The 14,334-nt window shown below is 32.8% G+C and overlaps 1 protein-coding gene across 1 annotated transcript; it reads left to right on the forward strand.

The window, feature by feature from the left end:
• The first annotated feature begins 4,811 nt into the window (after nt 1-4,811).
• On the forward strand, nt 4,812-14,109 carry LOC130996183 (uncharacterized). Its single transcript, XM_057921694.1, has 11 exons — nt 4,812-5,066; nt 6,446-6,579; nt 8,646-8,727; nt 10,895-10,965; nt 11,290-11,391; nt 11,491-11,580; nt 12,528-12,602; nt 12,698-12,730; nt 12,815-12,895; nt 13,447-13,506; nt 13,587-14,109. The coding sequence occupies exons 1-11, from the start codon at nt 5,012-5,014 to the stop codon at nt 13,761-13,763; spliced, it is 960 nt and encodes a 319-aa protein (XP_057777677.1). The 5' UTR covers nt 4,812-5,011; the 3' UTR covers nt 13,764-14,109.
• The last annotated feature ends 225 nt before the right edge of the window (nt 14,110-14,334 follow it).

Raw genomic sequence — 14,334 nt, forward strand, 5'->3', positions numbered from 1 at the left:
CTTGGAATCTTTCTTCCTGTTGATTTGAAAGATGAATATGCTGAATGAGTAGTTTTCAAAATTGGAAGTCTACCTGTCTCAATGTTGGGAACAGAAAGTAGAAAACAAGAGAAAGATAAAGAAAGCAATATGATAATGATGGACTCAAAGGTGGATACTTTATTGACTGATATGTAGAGGTATTTATAGGTCTTTGAATAACAAAAACATAGCAACGAGAAGATACTCTTCAACAGAAAATCAGAAATCCTAGCCACTAGCAAGATACGATACTCTACTAACTTGAAATGCTAAGAAATATGAATAACAAAATAACAAACTATGACCAAGTCTAAATGCTGATGTGTCAATGATGAATCAACAACTTCATTCAACACTCAACTCCCTCCTGACGTCCAAACCAGAAGGCGATCAACACAAGGTATGAAAGGTGAGGAGAAGTGTTTCATGCCCGGTATATATCGAGAGAGAATAGCTTGAAAATATCTTCTCCAGTTTCCAGAAAATCGTATCTGATCCTCAAAATGTTGGCGTAGTTTGGATGTCGCGTGACAAAAGAGCAATTCAAACAACGGTTTTTGGCTCCTTGCTTCATCAAGCTCTATATCATCAAGCTCAAGCATCTGAAGAAGAGTCTTTAGTGCTCCACCTCTAGAAATACATTGCTTGCATGCTCGTGAGCAGTCAGCTGATCAAGATCGGCTAATGTATCTACCATGATTATTTGTATGGCCACATGTCCTGCATGTGCATCAGAATTTACTATAAATGTGGTGACTATCTTTCACCAAAGTTATTGTAAGATAATCCCAATATCTAAAAGTTTCTGCATTTCTATATATTTGGTGGAATATTGCCGTTCAAGTTGAGATTTAGTTTTGCAATGTTGGACATATTAATTGTTGCACATATCACTTGGGACCCAACCTGATATGGTAAAAGCTCCTTTTATATATACTAACATAGAGGACGTAAAAAATGATTTTAATCAAGAAGTTTTAATAAGTGCATATTTACATTTTATTTTATTTTTATAGTAACATTATTTATTATTTTTCGAATATTTTTGAATTAATTGTTGGGAACTTTCAATGGAATTTTATATAATGTGATTATAAGTATAAAAAACAAAGAATAACTGAAATACTCTCGATTTGTTTTTTATTTACATGTGACGGTAAATGAAAGTAAAAGTAGTAGCTATATTTCCAAATTCAGTTACTAATGCCTACATTTTAATTCACTAATTTTCATTTGTTGTTATAGATAAAGTAGTACCCTCCATCCATTAAAAGTATAGTGTGGTTTGAGAGTACAAGTTTTAATAAATAATTGGAAGGTGGGTATTTAGAACCAATTTTATAAAATTAAAGTTAATAAATCAAGAAAATTTATTTATGAAAATAAATTCTATCTTAATTATTTGCAAAATCATATAGAAATAATGAGTGTATCTAAATTTCTTATATAATACTAATTTGTTGCATTAAAAACGGCCAGATTTAATTATTTACAGAAGGCTAATATATATAATCTATATTTGATGAGGTTACAGTTTTGTAAAATTTAAATTGATTCGAATAGTTATTAGTTTGGCCTCCATTACATTACATTAGTTTTTTTTTTTTTTTTCGAATTTTCAAATTCATAATTTTAACATATTTATTGTGTAACATTTTAGGATTTTGATATGTGTGTGTTGGGGGAGGGGGTTAAATAGATGATTAATTTTGTATATTTTGAAATCTATACATATATAAAAGCTGGTCCATCTAGCCAAAAAAATTTCCCTCTCTTTTACTCCATCTACTTTTGGAAAGTTGATTTATATTTAGAAAGTTCACTAATTCATAGGATGCTATATATAGTTGCGGGGCCCACTTGCTACAATCTATACAGTGCTCTTTTATATCATGCAATTTATAGTTTTGTGAAAAATATCCTTTATTTTTGTGAATTTATATTTTTTTAGATAAATTTATATAAATATCCAATATTTAAAATTTAAAGTCACCAATACTTTTCAGTGTGAATTTATATAAATTTTGAAATATATATATATATATATATATTGTGAATTTATATATTTTTAGATAAATTTATATTGAAATATCCAATATAAATTTATAGTTTTGTGAAAAATTATCAATTTCAATTAAATCTTTTGTGAAAAACATCCAATATTTAAATTCATAATATAAATACATATAAATTGCATGGGATCTTGTAGTCATTTGCAAAAGTGAATATTATTTTTCATTTACACGCAATTTTTTACTATAGATTGTTTTTCAATTCAAGATAATAAAAAATTATTTACGAACTCTGGCAATATCTCGTATTAATTCTTACGGATTTACACGCTAAACAAATGGATTGGTATGCATGATCAATGGGATTTTTTGTATGATCTTACTTTGTAGTCAATTGTGTATGGTACTGTGTAGTCAACTGTGTAAATTACTGTGTCCCCTACTGTGTATGTCTCGTATAGCTGTTTGATTCGTTTATACAATTGACGTGCATATGGATACACTAAAACAATAATAAGTATACATCAGTAAATTTGATTATTCTGATAAACAATTACAAGTAGGCTGTCTAAATGGTTATCGGGTTTTGGGTATCCAATTAACCGAACCGAAATTCCCAGGTTTGGGTATCCAATAACCGAAAATTTCGGGTAATGGATCGGTTTCGGTTATTGTTTTTTTGGAAATTTCGGTTATCGGTTAACCCGAAAAACCGATCGGGTTAACCGAAAATTATTTTATTAATTATTTAATATATATTATCAATATATCATATATAATATATTATATATTTGTAAATTATTATATATATATATATATTATATAATATATTTGTAAATTTACATATATATTATATATTTACAAATATATTATAAATTTGTAAATTTATAATATATATTTGTAAATTATACATATATTGTAATTACATATATTATATTATATTTGTAAATTTATAATATATATTGGTAAATTTACAAATATATTATATATATAATATATATTATATATTTACAAATATATTACAAATATATTATATTTGTAAATTTACAAATAATTTACATATATATTATAATATATTTACAAATATATTATATATTTGTAAATTTACATATATATTATATATTTGTAAATTATTTAATATATATATATATATAATATATTTGTAAATATATATTATATATTTGTAATTTCTTTTAGAGTAGATAGAGCAAAAATTATTTGAATTTTATTTTTTAAATGGGTATTTCGGATACCCAAATAACCCAATTGGTTAACCGAAGCGGGTATTGGGTAACCGAACTTCTAAAACGGTTCAGGAACGGTTATTGAAATTTGACAATTTCGGGTTCGGGTAACCGAAAATTCGGGTACGGGTAACCGAACCTGAACCGATCGACAGCCCTAAATTTACAAGTATGAATTTTGCATCACCTATTAATAATTAGGCTATTACCTATGTCTCCACTAATATATTGAAGATATTTCTTGAAACAATATAATTCTTTAAGATACTTACAACTTCAAATAATCGTTAATTATTGATTTGTTAGAACATGAAATATAATTAAGTGGTAAAATTACAACTTCCAACATATTGATTAACATGGTCTAAGGTGTGTATTGAATATTTCATCAAAAATTCTTTTTTATAAAGAACTCTAAAGGTTGGTGTTCTTAGTTACACAGTTGACTACACGGTCATGTAACATCTACACAGTTAGTTACACGGTCATGTGACATCTACAAAGTTAATTCATCTTAATTCTAAGTTATATAATATGAGAATCATACTTTAAAATAAGATTAGTGGGAATGCAAGTGGGATTTTGAAACCGAAATAAGATTAGTGCAAATGCAATTGGAGTTTATGAAATCAAAGTTCGATTATTGGGAAATCAATTGAAGATTACTAAATTATAGTAAAGATTAGTTGGAGATCAATTGGGGGTTTTGAAATCGAAGTAAGAATAGTGGGAAATCAATTGGGGATTATGAAATCGAAGTAAGATTAGTGCAAATATAATTGTGTGTGCAATCGTGTATGGTACTGTGTAGTCAACTGTGTAAGTTATTGTGTCCCCTACCGTGTATGTCTCGTATAGTTGTTTTGATTCGTTTAAACAATTGACGTGCATAGATACCTTAAAACAATTATAAGTATACACCACTAAAATTGATGCAACTGATAAACAATTACAAGTATGAATTTTGCATCTGATAAACAATTACAATGAGATTTTTTGTATGATCTTCATAACTAAATAGACGATGAAGAAGCCTTATCTCAAGGTATGCATGACGTCAAATTTGTGGGAGAGAGAGAGAGATAGAGAGGGTGATAGAGTGAAATATGTAATTTGACAACATTCCTTATATATCTCCAAAAATGTAGCAACTTTTTATTATATCAAATCGAAATCAACTCCATTGTCAAAGCATCTCATTTAATATAATATATTAAATATATAAGTTTCATATATATCTCCCATGAAATGTGCATCCCATGGCCTATATAAACTAACTTTTCGTGTTAAACTTTTACTTACACTCCCTTCTCATTTTGATATTCATAATTTCTCTAATCACAAGCATGTCGACCATGTGGCTTATATTAGTAATTATTAGTAATTATTTATCACTTTAATGAGGCGGACATAGAAATTATTAGTAATTATTTATCACTTTAATGAACTTCAATTATCAATCTTACCCACTAAATTAAACCAACAAAAGAATATATTCAATGGCTTATATTAATTTCTAGAAGTTGGGGTACTAATTTGATAAACGGACGAAAATGAGTTTTGCCAGTTACATACTACGGCACTCCAGCTAAAAACTTAAACATGAAAAAGTTAAAATAAACAAAAAAGAAAATAAAATAAAATAAAAGAAAAAGGAAAAAGAAAGGAAAAACATGAAAATGGAATAGAAATATAGGAAAGTAACATTTTGCAGCAGTAGAGTAAAATTCAACCATGGCGATGCAGACGGGCGTAGCTGCTTCTAAGGTCCTCATCCTCGTCGGCGCAGGTTCTCTCTCTACAATCATTTCTTTAGCGTGCGCGAGTTTAGTTTATTTGTGCGGACAGAGTTACTTTGCTTCTATTTTCTTCGATTGGATCATCGGATTGAATTGGTAATGCCTGTGAAAGTTCAAAATTGATAATTGAATCCTATTTAGGTGGTTACGAACTTACGATTGACTTTCAGCTTCAAATTTATTTGATGATCGATATCTTCATGGTACTAAATATTAAAGAAAAACATATTAACTTTTTATCCCCCTTTATCTGCAATTTAGCGGAGCTCGGAGATAAGCGGAGGAAGTATGAGATTGAATAATTGGGAAGCATAGACTATTAGGGGCGTTTACTTTGTATGATTGATAAAATGCATGATTGAGTATTTTTATCTTCAAGAGTAGGATTTCTCCAATCCCACCCTTTCAATGGGACATGATTCAAGCAAAACTAGCTTAAATGTTTGAAATAATTAAGGGCATTGGGATATCCTAAAATTTCAATAAGTAAACAAGGTACCTTACTATTTTTATCTATCAACGCTAATCCTCCAAAGTAAACGTTCCCCTTTATCTGCAATTTAGAGGAGCTTGGAGATAAGTGGAGGAAGTATGAGATTGAATAATTGGGAAGCATAGACTATTATGTGGCATTTACTTTGCATGATTGATAAGATACATGATTGAGTATTTTTATCCTCAAGAGTAGGATTTCTCTAATCCCACTCTTTTAATGGGATAAGAATCAAGCAAAACTAGCTTAAATAATAGAAACAATCAAGGGCCTTGGGATATCCCAAAGTTTCAATCCGTCAAATTAAACAAAGGATTAACCTTACTATTTTTATCTATCAAGGCTAATCCTTCAAAGTAAACGTCCCCTTAGTGGTTAGAGGAAAAGGATACCTTCTTTGGTTCCAATTCAGAAATTCATCTTCATTTGCTTTTTCCTTGTTAGGCGCCTTGTTCCTTTATTTTATTCTATTAAAATTTTGGTATTCATTTATCTTATTTGGAGATGGAAGTAACAGAATTATCATTAATAACATCAGCAAGTTCAGCTTAGAAGTCTATCGAACATGTATTTGGCTACATGGTGTTCTACCTTACTGGCAACTTTATTATTTTTTCTTGAGTGATTTTGCGTTTCACAAGTATCACTACAGTAATTGGTTCTGAATATAAGTACAGAAGATTATCATTGACTTAATCATTTAGAAACATTTACATGGGTTTGAATGATGGGCACTTACCAGTAAACAATGAAAATATAATCTTTCATCTGGTGTATGCCGTATGGTTGTTTAAATGTATTTAGACTTTCATAAAGTCACTGAACATTTCAAAAACTTGGAGCAATGAGTCTTATAATTTTTTTGGAAATGAACAGGTGTTACTGGATCAGTCATCTTGAGGAGTGGACATTTGTCTGATTTGATTTCCCATCTTCAGGAGTTGATAACTAAGATAAATGAAGCTGAAACATCACCTGGAAAATATGATGCCTCTCTTCTCGCTGCTCAGGTAGGATAACATCCAGGACCATTATGTGCTTCACCAGTTCAGTTCACTGTTAATCATTCTAGATTTTATGAGAATTAAAAAGAATCATATTTGCTGATCCTGCATGTTTCAATTTAGCGTTGGGTGCATAGTTTTTTCAAGAATACTAAGCATCATAGATTCATAGTTACTAATCTTTACAATTCACACTTAATCTGATGGATTGCTTTATATCCCAAGGCTTAGCCACGTCCTGTAAGGAACAGTGAAAAGAATATCTGCATGAGATTTATAGTTGTGTAGTTCTATTTGGTTTGACATGGGTAGGCATGAGTAGAGGAAGCTTCTTTAAGCTCAAACTTTGCTACATTGACATTCAAAAAATTTGTCCAAGAGTGTTAGGTAAATTACTTTCAAAAGTCTGGACTCCTAGTCAAGAGATAATTAGCATACCTATTAATGATCATTTAGTAAAGCTCTCAACTTAACTAAATTGGTACATAAATAGTAGGTATAGGTACCTCAGTATATTGCTACTTATTAGGAGAAAAATGTAAATAAGGAGTCTGTATCAAAGTTCACTAAGATTCCAGATTTCCTTCATTGAGACTCATCCTGCTTGAGCATATAATGCCTTTGATGATGGTTTTGGCTGGACAAATATATGCAGTTTTTGACACTGTAATGTACAAAGATTAAGGCTAAAATATGTCTCATACTTTATTTTTCGTCTTATGATATTTAGAAGGCATTATGTGTTGCTGCTTTACTTTAAAAAGTTGAATAATATACAAAAGATGAGAAACAATGTTCTTTAAATAAGTGTTTGATGGAAGCTATCAAATCGAAAGATGTCATGTTTGTTGAATTGGATTGCACACATTTGATCTTCCAAAACCTGATGAATCACACATGAATGCCAGATTCTTCTAGGTATCAAAATCCCTAAATTTTCACAACAAAAACATCCAGCATACGGAAAACCATATTTATGTATCCCAAACCCTAAAACACGGAAATAAATGGAAATATTTGAAATGGCCCCTAGAGAATGGTAAAAAATACTCCCTCCGTCCACGAAATGAGTACCCATTTCAGGACGGCACGGGTTTTAAGAAATATATTAAGTGTGGTAAAAAATACTCCCTCCATCCACGAAATGAGTACCCATTTCAGGACAGCACGAGTTTTAAGAAATATATTAAGTGTGGTAAAAAATACTCCCTCCGTCCACGAAATGAGTACCCATTTCAGGACAGCACGAGTTTTAAGAAATATATTAAGTGCGGTGTGAGTGGAATAAGAGTCCCGCTTTTTGAAGGTATTCGTGTGAGGTACACTTGCCAAAAAGGGATATGGGTACTCATTTCGTGGAAGGACTAAAAAGAAAATATGGGTACTCATTTCGTGGACGGAGGCAATACTTTTAATCCCCAAATGAATGTATTTGGGCCCAAAACTGGGAATCATTGGCTGGCCCGGATGCCGCATAGATCTCTAAAAGACCTATTTTAGCAAATACTTCAACCCAAGTAAAAAGTTATGGGCTTCCAGAGATGACCTGACCATGATCCATTCAATCCAGAAACTTTTTGTACAAGCATCAGAGTTGTGACCTCTGCTGCATAAGAGCATAAGAGTTAGAATATGTGATGTTGTGTTTGGTTTTATTTCATTCCTTTTGGGGTCAAAATGTTCTTGGAGAATTCCCTTGTAGTGGTGTGTAACAATGAGTAAAGAGTAAATATGTTTGGACATTTTTTGGAGACAAGTGTGCTATATACTTGGGAGATGTATTTTCCTAGAGATGTCTTGCCTTGTCTTAGTGTTTATTATGTGGTTAGTGGAGGATGGCATTGACCTATAGATTTCCTGTAAACAATGAGTTATAGTTAGTGGCATATAAAATAATATCATAATTTAAAAGATATATAAAAATTATTTGTTAAAGTTTCTATTCTTGCATATGAAGACTTCCTGTTAGATGAATATATAAGTATAGTCTTTTTCTATTAATTTATATGCCTCAAAATATGCTTCTGTTTATTCAGCTTTGCTTTGTTTAATTGTTAATGGTCTGCCTTCAGGTTCGACAATTGGCTAAAGAGATCAAGGAGTTGAGTTTATCCAATCCAGTTACCATCTTTAATGGGAATTCATCATCCTCTGGTATGCATCGTGTTATTGACTCAGTTCCTACTCTTTTCCCCCTATTCACTATGAAAAATATGTGTTTTCTTTGTTATGTTTTGGCAAATCATTCCCCACCAACCCCAACCAAAGAAGGACAAATTACAATTTTCTAAGTCTATGTAAGGAATAGTTCTCTTGTAGATAACAATCTTGTTTCAGCTCTGGAAAAATCAGGTAAGCCTGTTTCCAAAAATTGAAATATCACACTTCAACCTATGGCACTTGTAGTGGGTTCCCGAAACAGCTTTGTAAAATTATATTCCTAAACAGAGGGAAATTGTTTTGGACAAACTTTAAGTTGTCTTGGTTGGTTAAGCTTTGCAGAATTAGTGTGAAAATGAGAAGAATATTACTCTTTGAGAGTTCAGCGCAGAATTAGTGTGAAAATGAGAAGAATATTACTCTTTGAGAGTTCAGTAATGAACTGTGAGTTCACGAGATCAGCATTTTTTATTTTGGGGTGGGGGAGTGGTGGTATCCCTATTACCAAACCAATTACTTTTCTACTGACATAACAATATTGTTTGAGTGCATATTTTATCTGAAATTTAGAGCTGTTAATTATCTGAGGAAGTATCTAGTATCTTTCTGACTTTGAACTATCTAACGAAATTTTAGGGATTGGATATAAAAAAAGTGCGTAGAATAGTCCTTGCCCACTAACATGGGCTACTATTTAGATGACATGCAAGACTATAATTTTGGGGGACCTCTAGTTATTGGCCCTTAACCTAAGAAGCATGGGGACGGATACGTAATACGGATACGATACGGTACGGGGACGTAAATACGTCATTTTTCCAAAAATCAAGATACGATACGTCAAAAATACGTTTTAGTTTTTTTATTTAAAATATATTTTATATATATTATAAATTCATAATTCACCAAGAATATAAATAAAACACTACTAATTCATCATAACAAAGTTCCAAATAGCAAATAATGAAATAAAACACAATAAAATGTTAGTAGCCCAGATCACTCATCATCGTCTTTCTCCTCCTCCTCCTCCTCCTCCTCCTCTGCCAATTCAAATAAAAAACATAAATCAAACTTCAATTCAAATAAATCAACTGCCCAATTCGAAATTAAACTTCAATCCAACAAAACCCAAAGCTAAATTCGAAATACCCACTGCCCAATTCGAAATTAAACTTCAATCCAACAAAACCCAAAGCTAAATTCGAAATACCCACTGCCCAATTCGAAATTAAACTTCAATCCAACAAAACCCAAAGCTAAATTCGAAATACCCACTGCCCAATTCGATGCCCAAGCCAAATAAAAGAGAGGAGAGTGCGATTAGGGTCAGAGCAATACCTTTACAGCAGCGGGGCGCGACGGCGGGCTGGCGCAGGGAGGCGCGACGGCGAGCGGCGGGCTGGCGCAGGGAGGCGCGACGGCGAGCGGCGGGTGGGTCAGAGAGGAGAGTGCGAACGTAAATGGTGAGTGAGGGAGGCGCGAATTAGGGTTTTACAAGTTAGAAGTTTTAAAATTTTGACTGAAACGTATTTTTTGCTTCAAATACGTATTTGACCGTCTGGTCAACGTATTTTAAACGTATTTTTTATTTAAAAATTAATTAAAAAAAGGGGAGTTAAAAATACGTCCCCGGGGACGTATTTTACGCGTATTTTTCGCGTATCGTCCCCGGGACTGTCCCCGGGACGCGTACGCCCAGCAAAGTGCCGTCCCCATGCTTCATAGCCCTTAACCTACAACATGTATCTCAAGGGCTTTGTGAAATTTCAATTATCATTTCAAGAAGCACTAAGTGCAGAAATTTTGTTGAAAGTCACCTTGTATCAAGTGTTGGCTGCAGCATTATGCAGTGGCTTGCAGCTTCCTGCACTGTGTAAGAAGAAATAGTTACTTGCAAACTGATTTCATGCACTGTGTAAGAAGAAATAGTTACTTGCAAGCTGATAAAACCCCAGGAAACCTGAGGACATAATTAATTGGAATTTAGGAATATTTACCGATCCAAATTCGAATAAGAACTTTTCAGCCAATGGTACTGCAGCAAGTTGACTTTTGTCATAGCCATTGTCTACAATGGCCACCTTGAACTGGTTGTACTTTTTCAGCATAATTTAAACTCTGTGATGGCTAAGATTCTTACTTTTTCTTTGTTCCACAGGAAGTTATGCTTCATATATACTTCCTGCAGCAGCGGTAGGTGCCATGGGGTACTGTTACATGTGGTGGAAGGCAAGATTCAATATTGATACTTGAGCCCATTTACCCTATTGAATTACTCTTCCACGTGCCACGATTATTTTTATAATGATATTTTATTGCTTTGCTTTTTGTCATTCAAATTTATCCCCTCGCCAATCAGGCTATAAATAAATAATTGTGAGAAAGATAGAATAATAATCATTCTGGAAGTTTTGTTCACGATTTCAAGCAAAGCTAGAGCTTTTGAGGATCATTTGACTAGTTTCTATGACACAAATATAAACTAGATATTTACTTTGTAGGCTGATCAAGATTCGTATGTTGTTTATATTTCTCCCTTCTTTCTTGATGCAGGGATGGTCATTCTCTGATATAATGTTTGTTACCAAGCATAATATGGCAAGTGCTGTTGCATCTGTGTCAAAGCAGTTAGATAATGTTACTGAAGCAGTGGCTGTAAGTAAATCATGAAGAGATATAAAGAATGTTTTACAATCCCCTCCAAATGTATTGTTTCTTTAACAACGAATAACTTTTTTGTTTCTACCTTTGCAGTCAACAAAGAGGCATTTAACAAAGAGACTGGAAAACCTAGACGTGAAAGTAGATGAGCAGAAGGAAATTTCCAAACTTATCGTCAATGATGTATGCATAATTTTTTCTCTCTTGATAACATATTTATTCGGATCAAAGATGCTATGGTTTTCAGATCTCTTAGTGTTCGTTAATAATTTCATGAAGGATGCTAGTGCTGAAGTGCACAGAAGTTTTTCAATATATTCTTTTTATCTTACTGCCCAATTAGCCTCAAGAATTAAACTATTAAGTGTAGCATGCCATGAACATGATGTGGTGGAAATTCTTTTGTTTCTTCTTAGGGTGCGTTCTCTTTGGTTGTAAATTTATCATGAGAAAATGAGGGATAAACAAAATTTTACCCTTTAAATCCTTTCTTTCTTTTCCCTCATTTCCTACAAAATAGAATTTGATCCCTTACTCATTCCTCCTTTTCACTAGAAAGAAGGGATAATATTATCACACCAAAAATGGAGGGATAATATTATCCCTCCTTTGTAGTGAAAAGGAGGAATGAGTAAGGGATCAAATTTTATTTTGTAGGAAATGAGGGAAAAGAAAGGAAAGATTTAAAGGGTAAAATTTTGGTTATCCCTCCTTTTCCCATGATAAATTTACAACAAAAAAAAAAACGCACCCTTATTTATTTTCTCATGTCCTGAGTCTTGAGTATTTAGTTTTGGGGAAAGAATGTCCTGAGAGGCGAGGGTATCAAATGAAATATACAACTCTTGAATAGCTTTGTGATTGATTGGGTTTTACTAGCCTTACTGACATTGATAATCATTCATTACTATTTGACTCAGTTAATAACCTCCCCGTATGTCACTAAGGGGATTACTTTCTATGTCTTGGAATACAAATGACTTTGAGGGTGTCGTTTCCATATACTTCTTCATGGTTGATATGGTTTATTGAATTTGTTCTCCACTAGCTGAATTCCGTGATGAAGATAATTATCGTGCAACTTATGCCAGATGAGGTCTACAATCTCTAATATTTTGTTGATATTGTAGGTTACCAATGTGAGATCCAATCTTAACCAGATAGGGTGTGACCTTGGTTCGATTCATGAGATGGTATCTGGCTTGGTAAGCTATTATAGTTTCTTGAATACTTCACGTTAACTTTTAAGATAAGATGATCTGATGAATTAAGTGTTGACTCCTCCCTGGTCAACTTGTAGGAAGGAAAAATTGAGCTACTTGAAAGCAAGCAGGTAAATCCCTAACTTTTGACTTCCATCTCATTTATAAAAAAGAGTTTCCAGCTCGGATGGCCTGTTGATATGCCTAGTGGACAGGATTTGACGAATTCGGCTGTGTGGTATCTTTGCCAAGTGGCTGATAATATTAAAGATGGCCAGAGTTCTAAAGTCTTCCAGGTTATAAGTCCTTAACTTTTCCTATGTTTGTCATCCAATCTTTTGATTTACTTCATACACAAATATGATTATGGTTTGGACCTCTTAAAGACTGTCCAGGCGTTGTCTAAATTATGGTTTGTCAGCTTGGTCTTTAAAGCCTTGGAGTAACTTTAAAAAATTTATGTTAGATGCATCAACTATACAATTTGAGAGTGCGTTGAGGAAAATTTAGATCGCCAAAATTGCTGCAAAATTTCACATCCCAAAAACAATCTGTTAGTTCTGCAAATCTCTTAAAGCACACCAATTGAGAATTATTGTAGGCTTTATGGCTAGTGGCTTGTGTGGTGAATTATTAGTAGCTACGGTGCTTATGTTACTTTGCTAGTAGTTTTATAACAAAATCAATGAATATATTCTGCACCTTGTGTTTGCATTACTGGTTTATGAGACTTGTATATTAAGGAGATATGTACCCATTTTTACATCCCATCCACCAATGGCACGGACCTTGCCTGAAATAACGTCTATATAATTATGTTGATGAAGAATCTACAACAATGTGACAGGATGTTGAAGCAAAGCTAATTGAAAATAAAACTATAACTCCAGAGAGCGAGCGCACAAAGGTGAGTGAGATAAATATTTCTCTACTGCAGATGGTATAGTTTATCTTTGGCTGACAAATGTGCACGTGTACCATATGCAGGGGCTTCAGTTCATCATAGGAAATGACGAATCAAATTTGCTTCAGAAAACATCAGTAGTTGATGATGGAAAAGATGCTGCAGATACTGCTGCCAAAAAGATGGTTCATTCTACGACAATGAGAATTCATCGGTCTTATCCTGTTGGTCTATCGTTTGCTCGAGATTTTGTGAGCTAAGCACACCTCCTCTTTCAGACAATATTTCCCCATGTGCTGGTCTCAAATCGATTTTCTGATGACTTCCCTTGTGCTAGTGGACGTTTGTATTGTATTTTTCGGCTAATGCTTCAGCTGGGATAACGCCACTTGTTTGTGCGTTTCATTCTTTAGAATTTGCTTGTGAATATGTATTATGGGTAATATCAAGACAATTAGTAAATAGAAGATTTTACACAGTCGTTCCCTCAAAACACTAGCGTTGAATGATGAATCGTCGCAGTAAAACATGAAGACATGAGCAGAAGGTTGAATTTGCTGGTGATTGCTACTGCGAAATTTATATCATTTGGCTTGAAGAATTTCAGATTCTTGTTAGCAAATGTATCTTGTTTTTAATGATTACAAGGTTTTTTTTTTTTTTTTTTTTTTCAGTTTATTATATGATGGTGGCAAATTTGCAACTGTTCTTGGGTTATTGTGGATAACTTTCTATGTGCATTAAATTTAACTAATCCTAAATAATCATTGCTCCATATGTAAGAATCAATATATATCATACATAAAATGCAAAAGGTTTATTGCATTTGTA

Source organism: Salvia miltiorrhiza, chromosome 7 (genome assembly GCF_028751815.1).
Source record: "Salvia miltiorrhiza cultivar Shanhuang (shh) chromosome 7, IMPLAD_Smil_shh, whole genome shotgun sequence".
Lineage (NCBI taxonomy): Eukaryota > Viridiplantae > Streptophyta > Magnoliopsida > Lamiales > Lamiaceae > Salvia > Salvia miltiorrhiza.

Coding starts and splice junctions, on each gene's coding strand:
- LOC130996183 (XM_057921694.1), top strand. CDS start 5,012: ATGGCGATGCAGACGGGCGTAGCTGCTTCTAAGGTCCTCATCCTCGTC. Junction 6,580..8,645: donor CCTCTCTTCTCGCTGCTCAG/GTAGGATAACAT, acceptor GTCTGCCTTCAG/GTTCGACAATTGGCTAAAGA. Junction 10,966..11,289: donor ACTGTTACATGTGGTGGAAG/GCAAGATTCAAT, acceptor TTCTTGATGCAG/GGATGGTCATTCTCTGATAT.